At 41.4% G+C, this 23464-nt stretch overlaps 1 protein-coding gene across 12 annotated transcripts in view; it reads right to left on the bottom strand.

The window, feature by feature from the left end:
- POC1B (POC1 centriolar protein B) overlaps nt 1–23464 on the bottom strand; it is a 120357-nt gene that overhangs the window by 12980 nt on the left and 83913 nt on the right. For 6 of the 12 annotated variants that reach the window (XR_012518391.1, XM_003927866.4, XM_010338480.3 and 3 more), the window contains 2 exons: nt 23242–23460; nt 16586–18111 (listed from right to left, as the gene is read on the bottom strand). The exons of 2 other annotated variants lie outside the window; for them this stretch is intronic. Coding sequence is in view for 7 of the 10 variants with exons in the window: in XM_003927866.4 (XP_003927915.1) it covers nt 18007–18111; nt 23242–23460 (324 nt within the window). In the remaining 3 variants the exon portion in view is untranslated. Of the gene's footprint in view, nt 1–16585; nt 18112–23241; nt 23461–23464 lie in introns of those variants that run through there. 4 more of the 12 variants (XM_074402442.1, XM_074402440.1, XR_012518389.1 and 1 more) reach the window with 3 other exon arrangements.

Below are 23464 nucleotides of genomic sequence, written 5' to 3'. Positions count from 1 at the left end.
AATGCCTCATGAAGCAAGAGTCATTAGGTTACTTATTTACCATTACTATTAAAATTAAAATGATAATGCTATCTCCATAAAACAAGTTGAAAATACGTATATCTGTAGATAGATATACATATATAAGATATAAACAAACAATCTTTTTTTTTTTCTTTAGACAGAATCTTGTTCTGTAACCCAGCTGGAGTGCAGTGCTGTGATCATAGCTCACTGCAGCCTTGAACTCCTGGGCTCAAGCAATTCTCCTGCCTCAGCCTCCCAAGTAGTTGGAACTACAAGTGTGTTCTCTTACATATGGCTAATTAAAAAAAAACAAAACTTTTTTTTAGAGATGGAGGTTTCACTATGCTGCCCAGGCTGGTCATAAACTCCTGGCCTCAAGTGACACTCCTGCCTCAGCCTCCCAAAGCACTAGGATTATAAGCATGAGCCACCATGCCTAGCCTATTTATTGATATCTTATCTATGCATATGTAGATAATTCATCGGGGATCCTACAGACTTGCTGAATATGAATCTGAAACTCCAAAGATTATTGTGGTACATAGCCAGCATGGCAAACCAACCCTGAATCAAGTGCTCCCAGTCCCAGGAGCTCTGGAGTAGGCCTGGGAAGGAGGAAATTGTGCTTTCTGTCCTTGTTTTTCTCTCACATTTCAAGTCCTGTGCCCACTCTCTTTTCTGTCTTGCTATTTCACACATGAAGGTGTAAATACCTGATAATAACTTAGTGTAGCTTCCCAAATTGTGTTCCTTAACACTAATCTGTTCCCAGAAAACAAATGAATACAAAAGCAGACAACCCATCTGGTTTTTGGGTTAAATAGGTCTGTATAATGCTTCACTCTGTAGTTCCTTCCTGGAAATGTGTAATATGTATTAGATTTTATAAATGGCTCTAAAGTAGCCTACTTCACTTTGATTCCATACTTTGCAAACATTCTTAGCATGGGAACACTCCCCCGGCCCACCTTCACACCTGTCACATAACATTCAGTGACACTTGTGTTCTCCAGGTTTACTTCCTCCAGAAAGCTGCGTGAACTGAACCGCTTAGGATGCCGAAGGGAAACACCTAAAGGTAATAAGGCTCAGGCATGACGCAGTCACCTGGCTCAAGTCGTCTGTTGTTCTCACAGCTCTGCCTTCTTGTTGTGTATGTGGCAGCTTTATCCTCAGGGTGACTTCCCTTGTGAATTTTCAGATGCTGTGAGCAGCTGGCAACTGGATCTAAGGCTTCTCCCTTCATAGTGAGGGAAAGAATGTATTTGTATTTTGTCCACTCTGGTTGTACCACCCCTGATTCAATTACTGGATCTAGAAAAGCAGGATTGTTCTGTTGGCTTAGACCCATCTGGGCTCATCCTGATGGTTTCTAGGGTCCCATCCATACATGGTGGCTATACGATGGATGTTGAGGAGGAAATCAGAATGTTCTTCATCTGAACGTCCTCCACAATGTGGAATGGAAGCCAGCAGGGCATTACACCATTCTTTACCCTGCTTACCTGTCCTGGGCAAGGAAGGGGCCCTTTAAATATAGACCTCTTCTACAGTTGAATGGGTAGGGCAGGGCAAGAGGTGCAGAAAGAGAACTGAGGAAATGATAAGAATACCAGTGTACTGGCAGGGTGAGGTGGCTCATGCCTGTAATCCTAGCACTTTGGGAGGCCGAGGCGGGCGGATCACGACGTCAGAACATCGAGACCATTCTGGCTAACACAGTGAAACCCTGTCTCTACTAAAAATACAAAAAATTAGCTGGGCATGGTGGCACACACCTGTAGTCTCAGCTACTGAGGAGGCTGAGGTAGAGGTTGAAACTGGGAGGCAGAGTTTGCAGTGAGCTGACTTGGTGCTGCTGCCACTGCACTCCAGCCTGAGACTCCATCTAAAAAAAAAAAAAAAAAAAAAAAAAAAAGAATAACAGTGTGTTGTGTTGCCTTTTTCATTTCGTTTCATTTTTTTTTTTTTTTTTTGTTCCCATGCTTTCTCACGATTAGATTTTTCTTTTTCTTTTTCTTTAGACTCACCCAGATTTCCTGTGAGCCCTGGCTCTGGAGCACACTGGTTACTGTTCACCTACATTCAGGACACTTCTGAAAAAAATATCCAACAAAGATTGCTTGCCAGCTCCCTAACCAGAGGTTGAATTCCAAAGGTTATTTTCTTTAAGCCTTAATCTCAATCTTTTGAAGTCAAATCCTTCTCAAGATGGGTCCTCACAAATTCCTAAGAACTGAACAATGTGTCATTATGACACATGGCAGTAATTTCCAAATAGCATTAGTGAATTCAAGTATTTGTAAGTAACTTTGCATGGGTCAGCCATGCTGTAATCAAGAAAACTACAGTCCTAGGTTAACGCTGGAGCATTAGGTTGACCTCATGCAAACTATGAACAAACTTTCTCTTTTTTCCCAAGAAACAGTTAATGTCACAAGTACAGTGCTTTCATGTGACTACCACTAGTGTGGAAAGTGAGCCATCGCTCATTTATCAACCCGAGGAGATGCGAGATTCTGGTTCTCAGGGCTGCTCATTGCAGGAAGCCTGGGAGATGGCTGGTGCCTGTTCCACAGCAGGTGCTCAGTTAAGTGTTATCTCTCTCCTTACTTCTCTTTTTCTTTTCCCCCTACGCTCTCATCCCCCCAAACACTGTCCCAGATGAAAAGATCTAAAAATTGCTGAAAATGACTATAACGAGTTATTCCTGCAGCTGTTCTCCTATTGTCCTTCTTGAAGTCATCAGCCCCCGTGATTAGACTACTGCCTATTTAATTAATTACTATATGACAAGATGTATTATCACAAATACACACACACACACACACACACACACACACACACCTTTTTAAACTTTTTTTAGGTTCGGGGTATATGTGAAGGTTTGTTACATAGGTAAACTCATGTCACAGGAGGTTGTTGGACAGATTTTGTCACCCGGGTATTAAGCCCAGTACCCAATAGTTATCTTTTCTGCTTCTCGCCTTCCTCTCACCCTTCCCCTCTCAAGAATACCCCAGTGTATGTTGTCTCCTTCTTTGTGTTTGTAAGTTCTTATCATTAGCTCCAACTTGTAAGTCAGAACATGTGGTATTTGGTTTTGTGTTCCTGAATTGGTTTGCTGAGAATAATGGCCTCCAGCTCCATTCATGTTCCCACAAAAGACATAATCTCATTTTTTATGCTTGTATAGTATTCCATGGACATAACTTACTTTTTTTTTTTTTTTTTGAGACAAGGTCTTACTCTGTCATCCAGGCTGGAATGCAGGGGCACAATCTTGGCTTACTGCAACCTCTGCCTCCCAGGTTCAAGCAATTCTCATGCCTCAGCCTCCTCCCAAACACCTGGCTAATTTTTGTATTTTTAGTAGAGATAGGGTTTCCCCATGTTGGCCAGGCTGGTCTGGAACTCCTGACCTCAAATGAATTACCTGCCTCCACCTCCCACAGTGATGGGATTACAGGCGTCAGCCATCCGCACCTGGCAAACACACACATATTTTTGTTTTTTGGGTTTTTTTTTAAGATGCAGTCTTGCTCTGTCACCCAGGCTAGAATACAGTGTCTCAATCTCAGCTCACTGCAACCTCCACCTCGCAGGTTCAAGCAATTCTCCTGCCTCAGCTTCCTGAGTAGCTGAGATTACAGACACCCGCCACCATACCTGGCGAATTTTCGTATTTTTAGTAGAGATGGGGTTTCACCATGTTGGTCAGGCTGGTTTCGAACTCCTGACTTCAAGTGTCCACTGACCTAGGTCTCCCAAAGTGCTGGGATTATAGGTGTGAGCCACCATGCCTGGCCTACCACATATACATTTTTAACTTGAGGTTTTGAATGCCTCAATTCAAAACAGTAATGAGAGCTGGGAATCTCAGGCCTTCTCTTCAACATCCAATGCTTGGTACTCTCTGAAATCAACCCTCAAAGTATACTGAGTTTGAAATTTTTTATAGTCACTTTGGGGTATGAGTGACCTCTTAAAGCCTGGCCTCAGACTGGGTGCAGTGGCTCATGCCTGTAATCCCAGCACTTTGGGAGGCTGAGGCAGGTAGGTTGCCTGAGTTCAGGAGTTTGCAAGCAGCCTAGGCAACACAGTGAAACCCTGTCTGTACTAAAAAATACAAAAAAATAGCCAAGCGTGGTGGTGTGTACCTGTAGTCTCAGCTACTTGGGAGGCTGAGACAAGAGAATTGCTTGAACCCAGGAGACAGAGGTTGCAGTGAGCCAAGATTGCACCACTGTACTCCAGCCTGGGTGACAGAGTGAGAATCCGTCTCAAAAAAAAACAGAAAATCCTAAAGTCCAGCTAATGTGTTTACATTTAATATCTGAAAAAAAAGTAAATGTCCTTTTGTCTACCTATTTTTTGGCTGCAAGTAATTTAAAAAACCCAAATAGTTGCTTAAGCCATAAAGATATTATTTAATGTGATATCTAAAAATGAGTGCAGAGCCAGGGGCGGTGGCTTACATCTGTAATCCTGTACTTCGGGAGGCCAAGGTGGGAGGATGGCTTGAGCCCAGGAGTTTGAGATCAGCATGAGCAACATGGTGAGACCTTGTCTCTGCAAAAAATTTTAAATATTAGCCAGGTGTGGTGCCACACATCAATAGTTCCCAGATACTTGGGAGGCTGAGCTGGGAGGGTCCCTTGATTAAGACCACGAATTTGAGGGTGTAGTGAGATATGATTGTGCCACTGCACTCCAGCCTAGGTGACAGAGTGCGATCCTATCCCTCAAAAAAAAAAAAAAAAAAAAAAAAGGAGAGAGAGAGAGTGCAGGTTTTGAGTGTTGTTGGTTTTTTTTATTGTTTTCTTCACTTGATGTTAGAATTCTGCTTGACATTTTCACATAACTATGTTCAAGACTGAGAGTCCTGGAAATCCTGAGGCACCAGCAGACTTCCCCCTACATGTATCTCATTAGACAAGGCAGAGGCACATGGCCAAGCTGAGTTGCAAGGGAGGCAGGGAAGTGAGTGTCTGGCAAAGGGAAGTGGATTGTCATGACTAGGCAAAGTGTCTGTTTCAGTGTGTTTAGAATCTTTAAAAATAGAGTTTTATTTTTTTACAAAAGTTAATACATACTTTTTAGAGAAAGTTTAGAAAACAGAAGGAAATGATTCCCAAACACTGCTATTCAAAGACTTCCCGATATACCCTTTGAATACTGTTCTAATCATATTGCACATACAGTGTGATCTTTTCTTTCTTTTCCACTTGATATATGATTAACTTAAGGCTCCATGGTTTTGGAAAGATGCTTACCATTTTGAAATAAAACGTAAACTAAAGGAGGTGGCATAGAGCAGTGGAGAGGGGACTGGCTTGAGAATAAAGAGATGGTGCTTGTTGTCTGGGTTCTACCACCAGTCCATCACTGTATTTCCATTTCCTCAAAATAAAGAAGTATTTTTTATTTATTTTATTTTTTAGACAGAGTCTCACTCTGTCACCCAGCTGGAGTGCAATGATGTGATCTTGGCTCACTGTAACCTCTGCCTCATGGGTTCAAGTGATTCTTCGGCCTCAGCCTCCCAAGTAGCTGGGACTACCAGCATGTGCCACCACACCTGGCTAATTTTTTTTGTATTTTTAGTAGAGACAGGGTTTCACCAAATTGGCCAGGCTGGTCTTGAACTCCTGACCTCGTGATCTGCCCACCTTGGCCTCCCAAAATGCTGGGATTACAGGAGTGAGCCACCATGCCTGGCCAAGAAGTATGTTTTCTTAGGTCTCCCATTTCTGGGTCTGCAAGAACATGAGAGCTGTGCCTTTGAGACAAACAAATCACATTGTTTAGATACTGGTTCAACAAAGCAGAACAGGTAAACTGGAGGTTATTGCAATGGGAAGCTGTATGCCTGACATGGAATAATATGACATGTAATACATAATATATAAGATAATACCAGGTCTTCCAATTTTTCAACTAAAACCAGAAATCTAGGCCAGGTGCAGTGGCTCACACCTGTAATCCCAGCACTTTGGGAGGTGGAGGCGGGCAGATCATCTGAGGTCAGGAGTTCGAGACCAGCCTGGCCAACATGGCAAAACCCCATCTCTGCTAAAAAACACAAAAAATAGCCAGGCATGGTGGTGGACCCCTGTAGTCTCAGCTACTCGAGAGGTTGAAGCAGGGAGAATTGCTTGAGCCTAGGAGGCAGAGGTTGCAGTGAGCTTGGGCAGCAAGAGCAAAACTCTGTCTAAAAAAAGAAAAAAGAAAACCGCATTGTCTCAGCCCAAGAACTCTGTAAGCTGATAAGCAACTTTGGCAAAATCTCAGGATACAAAATCAATGTGCAAAAATCACAGGTATTCCTATACACCAATAATAGACAAACAGAGCCAAATCATGAGCAAACTTCCATTCAGAATTGCTGCAGAGAGAATAAAATACCTAGAAATACAACTTACAAGGGATGGGAAGGACCTCTTCAAGGAGAACTATAAACTACTGCTCAAGGAAATAAGAGAGAACACAAACAAATGGAAAAACATTCCATGCTCATGGATAGGAAGAATCAATATCGTGAAAATGGCCATATTGCCCAAAGTAATTTATAGATTCAATGCTATTCCCATCAAGCTACCATAGATTTTCTTCACAGATTTAGAAAAAAATACTTTAAATTTCATATAGAACCAAAAAAGAACTGGTATAGCCAAGACAATCCTAAGAAAAAAAGAACAAAGCTGGAGGCATCACGCTGCGTAGGATTTTTATCATCTCTGGTTTTTTTATATTCACATTATAATTACTTCCTATTGCTGATTCCAAAAATGAAATGCCCTTGGAATGGGCTGAGCTTTGACATGCTGTCTTGAATAAGTCTGTACTGGATTGGAAACTACTAAATCAGGACCCTCCTAGGCCTCAACTCTTTTTCAATGTATTTTTCAGGATCACATATGATTCAAAATCAAGGCCTGTGTCTTTTGCCTAAATCATTCCATTTGAAGTGTACATAGTGAAAGTCTTAGACAGGTGTTCTCTTGAGTAAGAACTGCCACTTCAAGCGGTTGATTCTTTTCCTCCCACCTCAATGTTGCATCTTTAATCTGTTCTTTTCAGAGAAGGAATGATCAACACCAACAGTTGTGAGACTCTTGACTCTCGCTTGCTGAAGTGTGGTGCAGAAGGGGGATTTAACAACTTTGAACTTTTCATGTGATTTTTGTCTTTGACATAGTTATTAGAGTTCTGAAAAAGCAACAGCCCCCTGTAAGAACATCAGGTTTCTAAATGATTTATCTTCTCACAGACCTTGATATTCAATCCAGGTGTGGAAATAAATAGTATAGCCCTCGGGTTCTATCCTCTGGGCTTGGAAAGGCTTCAGTGGAATTCTGTAGCAAAAGGCCCAGGCGCTTCCCCTGAGTTTCTCTTTGTTCTGCTAACTTTTTATCTCTGAAAAGTAAAGGGATTTCCTCTGGGGATTAAGGAGAGGAAACAACTTAGGGTAGTGATAGTGTTTCGTTAGAATTAAGAGATGCAGATCTCAGCAAGAAGTCCTTGTCCACAACCTTGGATGGCTCCCCACTCTGTATCTGGCATCAAGCTCCACAAATCCTTTCCCTGCTGAGCTTTCTTATTCTCCTTTCTTCTGGTCACACAAGTATCTTAGGTAAACTGTAGTGGTTTCTTAAATAAGGTGTCTCATCTCAGAATGATACGTGATAGCATTTTGTTTTGTTTTTCTTTGTATTTTTAAAAAGTTTTTAATGTAGGCCAGGTGCCATGGCTCACACCTGTAATCCCAGCACTTTGGGAGGCTGAGGCAGGAGGATCACTTGAAGTCAGGAGTCTGAGACCAGCCTGGACAACATGGTAAAACCCCACCTCTACTAAAAACACAAAAATTAACTGGTCATGTTGGGTGCCTGTAATCCCAGCTATTCAGGAGGCTGAGGCAGAAGAATCCAATTGAACCCAGGAAATGGAAGTTGCAGTGAGCCAAGACTGCGCCAGTGTACTCCAGCCTGGGCAACACAGTAAGACTCCATCTCAAAAAAAAGTTTTTTAATGTATTGAAAGCATTCTGAAATAAATACTTAAAAACCCATAGATGCTCTCTCATTTTGCCATGTCTTGGTTTCGAGTTCATGAAAGGATCAGAGGGAGACAAAGACATGATTAATTTTCCTTCCTTCTTTCCCTCCCTCCCTTTCTCCCTCCCTTCCTTCTTCATTTCCTCCCTCCCTCCCTTTATTTTTTTTTTAAATTTTATTTATTTATTTTTTTTTGAGACAGAGTTTTGCTCTTGTTACCCAGGCTGGAGTGCAGTGGCGTGATCTTGGCTCACCACAACCTCCGTCTCCTGGGTTCAGGCAATTCTCCTGCCTCAGCTTCCTCAGTAGCTGGGATTACAGGCACATGCCACCATGCCCAGCTAATGTTTTGTATTTTTAGTAGAGATGGGGTTTCACCATATTGAATAGGATGGTCTCAATCTCTTGACCTTGTAATCCACCTGCCTCGGCCTCCCAAAGTGCTGGGATTACAGGCATGAGCCACTGCTCCTGGCCCTCCTCCCTTTATTTTGACATGGAGTCTCACTCACTCTTGTCACCCAGGCTGGAGTGCAGTGGCATGATATTGGCTCACTGCAGCCTCTGCCACCTGGGTTCAAGCGATTTTCCTGCCTCAACCTCCCCAGTAGCTTGGATTACAGGTGCCTGCGACCATGACCAACTAATTTTTGTATTTTTAGTAGACACCGGGTTTCGCCATGTTGGCCAGGCTGGTCTCAAGCTCCTTACCTCACGTGACCTGCCCGCCTCAGCCTCCCAAAGTGCTGGGATAACAGGTGTGAACCACTATGCCCAGCCTTCTTTCTTCCTTTTTTTAAAATTTAGAAACAGGGTCTCACTATGTCTCCCAGGCTGGAGTGCAGTGGTGCAATCATAACTCTGCAGACTCAAATTCCTGGGCTCAAGCAATCCTCCTGCCTTAGCCTCTCAAGTAGCTAAGACTACAGGAATGCACCATCACTCCCAATTAATTTTTAAACTTTTGTGAAGATGGGGGTCTCACTATGCTGCCTAGGCTGGTCTCCAACTCCTGGCCTTAAATAATCCTCCCGTCTCAGCCTCTCAAAGTGCTGGGATAATAGATGTGAGCTACTATGCCCCGCCTATTTTTATTTTAAAATACTGTTTACTACACTTTGGGGTTTCCTCTCTCACACATTGTTCAGTGAAGATTAAGTTTTCGTTTCCATGTTTTCTGTGTGATTGAGCATTTTTATATTGTTATTTCCAATTTTATGATTTACTTTCTGCATACTTGGCATACAGAGTTTTGACTAACACATTGTGTGGTTCAGAACATGGCCAATCTTTGTTTAAGATACCCTTGGGCAAAAAAGTGAATTGTTTTTTCACTCCATGCTGTTGTTTGCACGTATGTTAAGTTTCCCTCATTAACTTTGTATCATGTGAACTAACTCAATTCTACTTTTGAAATGTTGACGTTCCCAATTATGTGTTGCATTTCTTTTTTTTTTCTTTTTTTTGAGACGGAGTTTCGCTCTTGTTACCCAGGCTGGAGTGCAATGGCGCGATCTCGGCTCACCGCAACATCCGCCTCCTGGGTTCAGGCAATTCTCCTGCCTCAGCCTCCTGAGTAGCTGGGATTACAGGCACGCGCCACCATGCCCAGCTAGTTTTTTGTATTTTTAGTAGAGACGGGGTTTCACCATGTTGACCAGGATGGTCTCGATCTCTCGACCTCGTGATCCACCCGCCTCGGCCTCCCAAAGTGCTGGGATTACAGGCTTGAGCCACCGCGCCCGGCCTATGTGTTGCATTTCTGACAATTTTTTTTTTTTTTTTTTTTTTTTTCTGATAGAGTCTCGATTTGTCACACAGGCTGGAGTGCAATGGCTCACTGCAACCTCTACCTCCCAGGCTCAAACAGATTTCCAGCCTCAGCCTCCCGAGGGGGTAGCTGCAATTACAAGCACTCACCATCACGCCTGGCTAATTTTTTGTATTTTTAGTAGAGACAGGGTTTCTCCATGTTGGCCAGGCTGGTCTCCAATGCCTGACCTCAAATGATCCGCCTGCCTCGGCCTCCCATAGTGTTGAGATTACAGATGAGAACCACCGTGCCCGGCCAGTGTTTTCTATCCATGTATTTTTTGCTTTATAAGTTAAGAAGTTTTAGGTGATGAAGTTATTTTTCCTATTGCTTTTGTTGTGAAATCTATTTTATAATGAGAAGAATCTCAAATCAAGTGTTCATTTTTAGTAGGAATATGTTTGAGATTTGACTCCAAAGAAAATGCAACTAATATGCCTTGCAAAGAAAAAGTAGTTGAGCACATACCCCTGCCACCCATGCTCCCCATTAACCTCTGCCTCTTGGCAAGCCACTGGCCTATTTTCCTAGTGAGTTCAGGCTGCAATTGTGTTACCTGGCTGAGTCACAGCTGGAGCTTATGGAAGACAACCTGGCAATTACGTTGTGTTCCTAGATTCGCTGTACATTCATAAATCCTCTGGTGCATGAAGTCTAAAACCTCATGACTTGCTAAGGCAAAGAGTTGTATAAGCCATCAAGGAAAATGAAGCATATGGTGTATCAGTTACATAATTTCACTTAAAAATCTAAAGATCCACTTGTTTTTATTATTTAATGTGCTCATGGATTGATCATATTTGTCAATAAGCCTCAAATATTAGAATCAGTTTTTTTCTTTCAGCAGCTAAATAGTTCTACTCAGGAACAGATGGTGTACCTTCCAATCCTCTTAGATGCATAGAATTCATGGGACTAACAGCCTCCAAGTTTGCTCTACACATCAATGAAGTGTTAAGTGAGGAACTGTACTATCTTGTATTTTTTTTTTTTAATTTTATATAAAGAGACAGGGTCTTGCTATGTTGCCCAGGCTGGAGTGCAGTGGCTATTCACAGGCGCCATCCCACTACTGATCAGCACAGGAGTTTTGACCTGCTCCGTTTCCGACCTGGGTCCGTTCACCCCTACTTAGGCAACCTGGTGGTCCCCTGCTCCCGGGAGGCCACCATATTGATGCCGAACTTAGTGTGGACACCCGATCGGCATAGTGCACTACAGCCCAGAACTCCTGGGCTCAAGCGATCCTCCCACCTCAGCCTCCTGAGTAGCTGGGACTACAGGCACACACCACCACGCCCGGCTGTACTATCTCGTCTTTAGATAAAAGGCAGTAAGCAGATAATACCTGTTCTCCAAATGGTCAAAGGGCAAAAATAGTTTGAGTTCCAGGCAAGCCTTTTTCTTAATGACATTTACTTGATTCACATTCTAAGCCCTTCCCCCACTTCTGGTTTTTGCCTCACCTTTATTTAGGAAATTATTACTTTAGTATTCTTAGGCTGAATGCCTCAGGAGTTGCCCAATTGCCAGCTTTTGGCCAGAACCGTAAGATTTTCTATGCATGGAAGGCTAATTTCTTTGATATAATCATTATTTTTGTTAAAATTTTAAAAATGCAACATTAACTTTGAATTAAATATCACACATTTATTCACTACCACTTAATAACAGGCCCTATATCTGATTTCAGTAGTTACAGTTGAAATCATATTTTTGGAAATGTAGTTCAGAGAAACAAAATGATTTATTTATCACAATAATATCTACCATTTATCGATCACCTACTCCATGATAACTACTGTACTAATCATTTCAAAAAGGCAGTTTGCATTATTATTTTTAACATTTTTTTTTTTTAAGACAGAGACTTGCTCTGTTGCCCAGGCTGGAGTACAGTGGTGCGATCTCGGCTCACTGCAACCTTGGCCTCCTGGGTTCAAGCAATTCTCTGCCTCAGCCTCCCGAGTAGCTGGGATTACAGGTTTCCGCCACCATACTCAGCTAATTTTTTGTATTTTTCATAGAGATGGGGTTTCACTAACTTGGCCAAGCTGGTCTTGAACTCCTGACATCGTGATCCACCCACCTCAGCCTTCCAAAGTGCTGGGATTGCAGGTGTGAGCCACCGCGCCTGGACTATTTTTACATTTTATGGTTAAGGAAAACTCAGTTTTGTGAGTACCTTCCTTGACAGTCACACTGCTAGAGAATGGCATAGCCAGAATTTGCATCAAGTTTTTCTGGCTTATAAGACTATCTACGTAACTACTGAGCTATATAATAAATGGCAGGTTATAGTAGTGCCCTCTTAGCCCCAAATGTCAAGCATCTAAATTTTTGCTTATCCTATTTCTTCCAGCCCACCTGCCCTAGTTTTAACTGCTTTTGGCTTTAAGTGAAGCATAGAGCAACGTTTTAGAAAGAAACACTTGAATAAATGAAAATAAAAATACTCATTTATGGCAGAATGAATTGTTGAGCTCCTCCTATGAGCCACACAATGCCCTAGGTGGAGAATCTAAAGATGACAACGCCTGCCTTTTGGGTAGGTTAAGTCATAGTGGAAGAGGCAGAGCTGCAACTGTACTGCAATCTCTGTTGTACCAGAGATAAGCACAGAATGCTGAGGAAGCACAAGAGCAAAAGAATGCAGGGATATGCAAGCCACCTTTTAAAGGATGAGTGGGAGTTTTTCAGGAAGAGAAGAGTTATGCAGGGGGCAGGGAAAAAGCCTGCTCCATGTAAGTGGAATTGGGAAGGGAGTGGCATGCTTCATCCCATAATGGTGAAAAGTTCAGCAGGGCTGATGAAAAAATACACGATTGTGGGCGAAGGGATAAAGAATGTAGAAAAAGGTATGCTCAGAAAATAACCTCAGAAAGGGATTGAGGACAGATGGCTGCAGTCTTCTTAGAACACTCTGAGAAAGACTTGGATCTGTCCGGTGTCAATTAGGCAGAGGCCATCTAGGTAATGTTAAGCAGTGGAGGAGGGTGGGGGCAATATGGAGGAGGGTATGTCCCCTCCAGCCTGCCCTAGTTCATTGCTGCCATGGATCGGCCCAATAGTTGCCGATCTTTTGATTTCCTAAGACAAGCCAGAGACCTAAATGTTAATATAGAATTTCCAACTTTTAAATATCAGCAGGTAAATAAAAATTATTTTTAAAAAACTATGAGCCAAGCAAAACAGCTCAGCAGCTGGATTTGTGTTCATCCCAGAGGCAAGTGGCTTGCTCTGTCCCTGGAAAAAATGAGTAGCACAAGTTTGTATTAAAATTCCATAGCCTTAGTAAAACACAGAGGTCCTATCCATTAAATAACCATTAGAAAGGTAAAGCCTATCAATTTACCTTCTTTCCACATTGCAGTTTTAAGTATATGTCATAATTATTGAATAAACTAAATCTTCCTTGAGATTATTTTCACATATTCCACTAAAGTTAATTAATTGAATTTCCTATTTTCTTCTGTACTACTTAAAGAAACTAATCTTCAAGATTAAAATAAGAAATAATCTACTTGTAAATGAGACACAAACTAACTCTTGGTTTGCTAAAATAATTAATTGGGAGCCCATTACACTGAGGCAGCTCTAGCACCCAGAGTTCCTATGTAAGCAAACTGAAATCTAACTCAGAGTAAGTGGTCATATGCTAGGAAGACCACATTTAAGCTTAACAAATCAGAACCCACCAACTAATCTCCAACTAGAGACGTTAAGGCTGCTGTTCCACTTTAAGTGATCCAGATATTTTCTGTATTGCTTCCTCAAACACCTTATAAAAGTTTTCCCCTTGCACTCCCTTCATGGGAGCCCAACGGCTTGCAGTTTGACACTGTCTGATTCATGAGTCACTGTTGCTCAAATAAACTTTAAAAATTTTTCATGTGCCTCTGCTTAACAGATACATCAGGCAAATGAGAAGTTATCTTTTTTTAAAAAGCCTGTAAAACCTTTAACATCTACTTTAACAACTTGTATAAGTCCAAGAGAAATATTTATGTGTAAGAAAAAAAAATCCTATCTGCAGCAGCTAGGAAAACAAATATTGAGAAACCCTATTATATTCTATTTGGTTGAGTCATACTCACTAAGAAGGAAGTGATAGTATCAGTTGATATGGCTGAAGATTAATATGGTTCCTTTGGTGATTTTCCCCTATCACAGATATCCTGGGGACTCACTGCTGCTTAGCCACTCACACCAAATTTAGTTTCTTGAAATGGGTTTCTGAGGCATTCTGCTCAGGAAATAATCATAGCTGAGAAGCCACTTTAGGGGTGGAGGAGGAGAAAAATCTGCAACTTTCTGTTGTCCTGTATTCACACAATATATGCTGTGTGCCTACTACAAACTGGAAACCATTCTCAGCTCTAAGATCCATCAATGACTGACAGGCAGAGTTGCTTACCAGGGAAAGACATATGTGTGAACCGATGTATGTGTCAGATGGTAATAAGTGCACTGGAGAAAACAAAGCCTGGTGAAGGATCAGGGAGTGAATGGAGAGAGGGTCACTCGCGCAGTCAGGGAGGACCCCTCTAAAAAAGTACCAGGTGAGCACAAGTTGAATGTTTTAAGGCATCAATGTCCAAGGGCAGAGAGTTCTAGGCAGAGGAAGTTTACAGATGCCCTCAGGTGGGAACACTTTGCTTCTTCAAAGGGTTGCAAAGAGGCCACTATGGCCCGAGGGTGGTGAGTAAGGATTAGCCAAGAAGGAAAGGGAAATTTAAAGAGGAGAGGTTGCCTCTTAGGCTTTTACTGGGAGATGGGAAGCCCTCCTTAAAGTGTTCTGTGCTGAAGAGCCAAGTGCTTTGATTCAGCCTTTTCAAGAACCACTGTGGCCTGCTGTGCAAGGGTGGCATCAGGGAGACCAGTCAGGAGGTGCTATGGTTTAGATATGGTTTGTTTGGCTCTAGTCTCATGTTGAAATCTGATCTCCACTATTGGAGGTGCCACTTAAGGGGAGTTCTTTGGGTCATGAATGGCCCAATGCCCTCCTCCAAGCAATGAGTGAGTTCTCTTAGTCCCTGTGAGAACTGATTGTTAAAAAGAACCTGGCACCACCCTCCCCTCTTTCCTTCCTCCTCTGTACCATGTGCTGCCGTCTCTCCTTCACTTTCCACCATGAGCGAAAAAGCAGCTTGAAGCGGTCACTAGAAGCATCTGCACTATGTTCCTTGCTGCAGTGTGCAGAATTATAGGCCAAACACATCTCTTTTCTTTATAAATCATCCAGCCTCAGGTATTCCTTTATAGCAACACAAAGGGACTAAAATAGGAGGCAACTCTAGTCATCCAGCCAAGAGATTAGTGGCTTGGATAATGGTGGGAGATGAAGGTGGTAAGAAGTGGTCAGGTGTTTTCTACATTCTGACAAAATGCCCTGAAGGAATGAACTGTGGCACGTGAAAGAGAGGAATCAAAGAGGATTTCAAGTCGTCAGCTTGAGCAATGGGAAAGAAAGTTGTCTTTTTTTTTTTTTTTTTTGAGATGGAGGCTTGCTCTGTCGCCAGGCTGGAGTAGCACAGTGGCATGATCTCAGCTAACTGCAACTTCCACCTCCTAGGTTCCAGTGATTCTCCTGTCTCAGCCTCCTAACTAGCTTGGACTACAGGCATGAGCCACCACATCCAGGTGATTTTTGTATTTTTAGTAGAGACGGGGTTTCACTGTGTTGGCCAGAATGGTCTCGATCTGTTGACCTTGTGATCTGTCTGCCTTGGCCTCCCAAAGTGCTGGAATTACAGGCGTGAGCCACCGTGCCCAGCAGGAAAGTTGTAATTTTATTGAGACATGCAAAGTCCAGGAAAGAGGCTGCTAGTGACTCTAGTTAGGGTGGGGATTTAGAGGTAGAGGGCAGAATAATTGGTTTTGGACCTATTTAGAGACGCCTATTAGAGTTCCAAGTGGAAATGTTGATCAGGCAGCTGCATATTCAAGTTAGGAAAGGGAGGGGCTGGAATCTGATGAAGATGAAGGAGATTCCTCAAATGCTATAAAAAGTACGTAAATCAAGATGGGAGTCAGAAAATTGAGCCTGTTGAAAAAGTTTCAAAGCATCTGCATTTATATCATCACTATTTTTATATAACTTGTAAAGTTCTGTGATGACTGTAAAAAATATGTGGCAACATTAGGTTGTAAGAAGTGGTGGCTGGGCATGGTGGCTCATGCCTGTAATCCCAGCACTTTGGAAGGCTGACTCCGGTGGATCACGAGGTCAAGAGATTGAGTCTGTCCTGGCCAACATGGTGAAACCCCATCTCTACTATAAAAAATACAAAAATCAGCTGGGCATGGTGGCATGTGCCTGTAGTCCCAGCTACTCAGGAGGCTGAGGCAGGAGAATGGCTTGAACCTGGGAGGTAGGGGTTGCAGTGAGCTGAGATCATGCCACTGTACTCCAGCCTGGCGACAGAGTGAGGCTCCATCTCTAAAACAAACAAAAAGAAAGTGGCTACAGGTTGTTCCTAAAGTGTGGCCCTCAGCCCAAAGCATCAGAATCACCACGAGACTTCGAGAGATGCAAATGAGCAGGCCCCACCGGACCCATGGAATCAGCTCTGGAGATAGGGCCCAGGAAACTCTTTTGTCAAGCTCTCCAGAAGATTCTCACACACATTAAAGACAGAGTGAGCTGAAAGATAAGACATGTAGTATTTCCGGGTTTTAATCATTTAAAAAGAAAAGGAACAACTTTTGCTTTTAAAGCAAAAATGTCTTTATTGTTTGAAGTATGACGAAGTAAACAAAATTGATAGGACATTTCATTTCTTTCTTAGTCTTCTCAATGAGGTTATAAAAATACAAAGCCACTTAGTCTTTGTAAGCTCTTGAAAATGTTCAGAAGCTCACACTTAGTATGATATAAAAAGGCACTTATAATACACAATAAGATACTTAGAAACCCACCTCATAGATACAACTGAAATTTAAGAAAAATTTCTAAATATAGAAATAAATAGGAAGGCACTATTTCTTCTCTTCCAAAACACAGAATAGTATTTTCCCTATGTTACCTATACACACCATAAATGGGGACACGTCCTTCCATCTTTGTTCTTGATACAGGTTGATAATCAAGCTGAAATTAATTTGCTTGCTCTTCTTCAATTTAATCTCAATTTGGTTTAAAATAAAATTAAATTCTTAATTTGTAACCAGGATCTTTTAGAATACCTGGCTCATTTTCATTTTGTTTTAAATCACAATTCATTAAATAGGAAGATGATGATGCTAAAATTTAAAAAGTATTTACTGTTTACCTGCCCAAAGCACCCCATATTTCTGAAGCATGTGCACATACACGTGTGTATTTTTAAATGTCACTGTTGCATCATCCTGGCTTTTTCGCATACTGAAATCACACTAACACAATTTTTGTGAACCATGATCAGATACAACCCAAATCATTCAGCACATTCATCTGTGATAGAAAGGTATGTTTCATTTCCTTCCGGTTGGCCAATGGATAAGCAAAGTACACCATAAATTAAATTTAAAAACCCTATGCCATATCTATGCTATTGTTAATTAAAATAACTGTATTCTTGCTGTGGAAATTCTGTGGTCTGGGAATTTTTATTCATCTTTTCAAGGCATTAGTAAGAATAATTTTTTTGAACAGAAATAAATATAAAAAGTCAGATCAATAACTCATTCTTTGCATATAGGATGCTATTTTACAGGTAAGTGAATTATTTCACCTCATGATTGTCTGAATGTGGTGAATCCAAAATGATTTAACAGTAAAATCCAGAGATTTGTTACTCTCCTGGCAGGATTTGGCCTAGAAATGAAAACGGACATTTAAAAATACTGTGGGGAAAATACAGTCACTTGCATGCTTATCACTTTATTACTGCAATCATAAATGACAGTAATGTAAATTAGTCCTTCACATTGATTTGTGTATTTAACTTAGTCCTTAAATATGCCTTTTCTGCCTTTTGGTCTGTTGGTCACCCTTTTAAGAAATGCCATGGTAAGTGTATTCTTGCTGTGGAATAAAAAGCACGTGGTTGTGTTGCGTGGAGTATCTTGTACTGCCTTCCTGAGTATATGTACATTTGTTAATTGATTATGCCTCTGCCCAATAAATGAAAATGAATTTTTTATTCAGCTTTTCTGTTGAACAGCACTGAAAAGCTTTTGTTGATTTTCAAGGCAGTCTTTCAGTTTATCCTCTGTCAAAGTCAGTCGCTGCTCCAAGATTGAAACAGTCTGCAAAAAGGAGGACAAAATAATCAATGCCTGGTCCCTGGTGATGAGGATGATAATGACAATCTCTGCTTAGAAAATCCTTTCTAGACATGGGACTCCTACCTTTCTGCCAAGAAGTTGGCTCAGAAATGAGCCCCAGAACTTGCTTTGCTTCTGAGCCGTACCACAAGGGCAAGGCATTATTGAGCAGTTGTAGAAAAAGAAAAAAAAAGAAAAAAAAAAAAAAAAACCCAAACTGATATGTTTGATAAAAAGAAAAAAAAAGCAGTAAGGCCAGGTGCGGTGGCTCACGCCTGTAATCCCAACACTTTGGGAGGCTGAGGCGGGTGGATCACGAGGTCAAGAGATCGAGACCATCCTGGTCAACATGGTGAATCCTTGTCTCCACCAAAAATACAAAAATTAGCTGGGCATGGTGGCGCACGCCTGTAGTCCCAGCTACTCGGGAGGCTGAGGCAGGAGAATTGCTTGAACCCAGGAGGCAGAGGCTGCGGTGAGCCGGGATCGCGCCATTGCACTCCAGCCTGGGTAACAAGAGCGAAACTCCGTCTCAAAAAAAAAAAAAAAAAAAAAAAAGTAAAAGATCAGACCTTTTATGCCTGATTTTCCAAAGCACCAAAACCAGGGAAGAGGCCACACAGGGTTCTAAGTGGTGCCATAAGCTACACACTTAGTGGAGAAGGGGAGGGGGTGCGAAATTCCACATGTCAGCCAGATGCCACTGAAATGTCATCACTACTTATTCTGTCACAATCCAATCCATGGCAAATTATACCTATAGCACTGCAGATGGATGGCTAGATTGCTCTGAAAATGTAACAGTTGCCTCCAGTGCCTTCACCTAGAAGATGCTAATATCACCTTGTAGAGTTGTCAGGAGGATTGAATAAAATAATGCATGTAAAATGCTTACGCTTATGTTGGACACACAGGGTTTGAAGAATCCTGTTCTCATTTATTAGCTGAAGGAGTTAGAACACATCCAGAATACTTATTTAATATATACACATTTAATATATACACATATATGTTAACATATATATTAAATGTTAACATATATATTAAATGTTAACATATGTTTTATACATATGTTAAACTTGGGAAATCTAATTTTTTGGGATATTAGCTACTCTGCCTTCATTCTTTTGTATCTTTTTTGTTTTTTTTAAAACTTTTTATTATAAAATAAAACATAGATTATTCAGGAACCCACACAAGGTACACGTGTTGTTACTTAATAGATTCTTAAAAGAAATACATCCTCAAAACTATCACCCATAGCAAGAACTGGATTCTGCCAGCCACCCCAGACAGACTGCCATGTGCCTACCACGTGACCTCCCTCTGTAATAGCCACTCTCCTGACCTTAACAATTACTGCTTTCTTCTGTTTCTTTACGGTTTTATTTCTCAGGTGTACATCCGTATACACTATAATTTTCTTTCCCATTTCAAGAATTAATGTTAATGTGTCACTTAAAGACTCTCTTAATCTACAGGTGCTCATCCTCTACCTTGCTTTATTTACAATTTGTCTGTTGATAAGCTCAGGCCATTTGAGAAGCTCAGAAACTGCACACTCAGGGTGCAGTTCAGCTTGTTCTTCCATCTTCTGTATATTCTCTAAGTTGAATGCTGGATCCAAAGGCTTGATCAGGTTAGATGCCTTGGAAAGACTACAGGTGGTAGCCTATTCTCTAATTAGAAGGCAGATTAATAATGTTTTTCTTTTCGTGAATGTCATAGTGAGTCAATGTCTGTATCTATTCTTGGAGATTGCAAATAATGGTATTCTAATTCTATCATTAAAACATTTTGTTAGTTGGAGGCCAGGCATGGTGGCTCATGCCTATAATCCCAGCACTTTGGGAGGCCGAGGCAGATGGATCACAAGGTCAGAAGTTTGAGACCAGTCTGACCAATATGGTGAAACCTCATCTCTACTAAAAATACAAAAATTAGCTGGGTGTGGTGGCATGTGCCTGTAATCCCAGTTACTCAGGAGGTTGAGGCAGGAGGATCACTTGAACCCAGCTGGCAGAGGTTGCAGTGAGTCAAGACCCTGACATTACACTCCAGCCTGAGTGACAGAGCAAGATTCCATCTCAAAACAAACAAACAAAAAGAACCATTTTGTTAGTTGGGATAACTAATAAATAAGAGAAATTTTCCTCATGTACTATTTGGTTACCTAATGGTAGAGTTCATATAGGAAAGGCATAGCACTTGGTATTTTAGTCAACCAGTTTTAAGATAACATATTGATTCTCTATCATCTTTTGAATATAATTGATTTTTTAAAATATTATGTAATAGCTTTTACCTTAATATTTTATACTATCTATAGATCATTACTAATTAAAACTAATAGTGATGCTGATAATACATTGTACTATTTATTCAGTGCCTACTATGTGCCAAGCATTTTATTAGACAGTTTTTTTTTTTTTTCTTTAGACGGAGTTTCACTCCCAGGCTGGAGTGCAATGGTGCAATCTCGGCTCACCGCAACCTCTGCCTCCTGGGTTCAAGCAATTCTCCTGCCTTAGCCTCCCGAGTAGCTGGGACTACAGGCATGCACCACCATGCCCAGCTAATTTTTGTATTTTTAGTAGAGATGGGGTTTCACCATGTTGACCAGGATGGTCTCGATCTCTTGACCTCGTGATCCACCCGCCTCAGCCTCCCAAAGTGCTGGGATTACAGGCATGAGCCACCGTGCCTGGCCCCTAAACAGTTTTTTTTTTGAGACAAGGTCTTACTCTGTTGCCCAGGCCGGAGTGTAATGGCTTGATCTTAGCTCCCTGCAACCTCTGCCTCCTGGGCTCAAGTGATAATCCCATCTCAGTCCCCTGGGTAGCTGTCACCATAGGTGTGTGCCACCCTATTTGGCTAATTTTTTTTTTTTTTTTTTTTTTTTTGGTAGTAATGAGGTCTTAGCACTTTGGGAGTCCAAGCTTAGTGAATTGCTTGAGGCCAGGAGTTCAAGACTGTCTAGGCAACTATAGTGAGACCCTGCCTCTATAAAATAAAAAAATAAAAGAAGAAATGAGGTCTCACTATACTGTCCAGGTTGGTCTTGAACTCATGGGCTCAAGCAATCCTTCTGCCTTGGCTCCCCAAGGTGCTGGGATTATAGGTGTGAGCCACTGTGCCCAGCCCTTCAGACACCTTTCATACCTTATCACAGTTTCAAATGCTAAAAGTTATTTATATATTTATTATTAACACCTTTAACACTGGTTAACGCCATTTGTCTACCATCTAAAAACATAATTTCATTTAAATTTATTTCTATTTATGGTTCAGTAACAATAAACACCCGCCAACTAAGTTAGGTGGTATTAAGTCATCTGTAAAGTGAACCAGAACGTCTTTATTTTACTTGCTACTTGCCCACAGATTCACTGCTCCCCTTTCGCAAGTGTTGTGCCTGCTTCTAACCTTTTGAATATGTAAAAGGATTCCATCCCTTAAAAATTTAAAACCATAGAGAAATTCAGTACAGCTTAAAGTGATTTATTTAGCTCTCAATCTGGTAAAAAGGAGGAGAAATAGGTCATGAAACGGAAAGAACAGGGAACGGAAAGATTCACTTGGGAGAGACCCTAATGAGGACCCAACGATGAAAGGTAAGTTTAGGTGAGGAAGTCATGGCAATATGGGAAACAAACCAACTACAACTAAATGTGACATGAAGTGAAGAGGGCAATGTCCTTTAAGGGAAAGACATGTCTGATAAATACAGAGAAGGTCACGTCTAGCACAATATTACAAAATGAAAGTGAGTGATTTTTTTTTTTTTCTTGAGACAGAGTCTTGCTCTGTTGCCCGGGCCTGAGTGCAATGGCATGCTCTCAGCTCACTGCAACCTCCGCCTCCAGGGTTCAAGTGATTCTCCTGCCTCAGCCTCCCAAGTAGCTGGAATTACAGGTGGGTGCCACCACGCCCGGCTAATTTTTGTAATTTTAGTAGAGATGGGGTTTCACTATGTTGACCAGGCGGGTCTTGAACCCCTGACCTCGTGATCCGCCTGCTTCAGCCTCCTAAAGTGCTGGGATTACCGGCATGAGCCACCGCGCCCAGCTGAAAATGAGTGATTTTTAATATGATTTTCATTAAGCAAATCATAATAACTCCAAGTTCTCACACTGCTCTTTCTTACAATCCGTCAGATGCCTCTAAAAGTCATGAGGTGATATCTACAGGATAAAAACATTCACTTAAATTAGCAGTTTTCAACACTGGCTATAAAACAGAATCATGTAGGGGTGCTTAAAAGACTGATGCTAGGGCCTTAATCCAGACCAATGAAAATGGACTTCCTGGAGGTGAGAACCAGGTATACGTGCCCTAATGATTATTATGTACAGTCAGGGTTGAGAACCAGTTGGTAATTTCTGTGCAAAAGCTATTTCTATTTCAAATTTTTTTTCTGGACAAGTAATTGACGTCTCTGCAGTTCATATTTTACCATCTTTTTATATAACTTGCTACTGCCCACTCTGACAAATATTAGTATCTAGCATTCTCATTCTACACATAAAGAGGAACAAGAGAAGACTTATTCAAAGGGAACAATGAGTCAGCAGAGCTGGAAGAGCTCTTTGGTGTACCCATTTCAACATACCACTTCCCTTACATCTATACCTTGTAACCAAGAGTTGGAAGAATTTTGGTATATTATTTAAGATCCACTGTATTCTTCCTTTGCAAAGGTAAACTGGCTTCGAAAAACTGGGTAATATTCTAACACAGGAATGCAGAACCATTATGCCTGGAAGATCATTGCATCAATGTAAGAAGCTATGGAATAAGAGAAGTTAAATACTGGACTGTGAGAATATTTGCAGAGTAAAAAACTATAAACATTGGCAATATTTCATACTAACCAGAAATGGTTACTTCCAATACATTTTCCTTATGGCTAGAAATATTTCCTTACAAATGGCTTAAGGGGTATTATCTCCACAAGATCTTGCTTAGGGCATTGCTACCTTGAGTTTGCTTTGTTAGTAAAGGAAAATTTCCCCTGCTTTGCTAGTTCTGCAACTTGCAACTTGCTGTATCCAGAATTGTTCTGTGTATCTTACCCCCAAGTGCAATGCATGCCACCTGTGTCATGCCCACCTGCGTCAAAACATTGAGTTGTTCCATAATATGCTCTAAAGCATCAGTCACAGCAAGAGGTATGCTCCTTTGACTTTCGGAGGGGAGGTCACTCATGTCTTCTGTTTTCTTTTTTGTGGTTGTTGGTGAACATTCTAGTGACAATAAGGAGGGGTTCAAGAAATATCCACAGACCTCTTCACCCTTGTCTGGCAGAGTTCTACCACTGGTTTCTGTTGTCTTT

The sequence above is a fragment of the Saimiri boliviensis genome, chromosome 7, assembly GCF_048565385.1.
Source record: "Saimiri boliviensis isolate mSaiBol1 chromosome 7, mSaiBol1.pri, whole genome shotgun sequence".
Lineage (NCBI taxonomy): Eukaryota > Metazoa > Chordata > Mammalia > Primates > Cebidae > Saimiri > Saimiri boliviensis.
The sequence above is the reverse complement of the archived record's forward strand: the minus strand, read 5'-3'. Positions and strand labels throughout refer to the sequence as shown.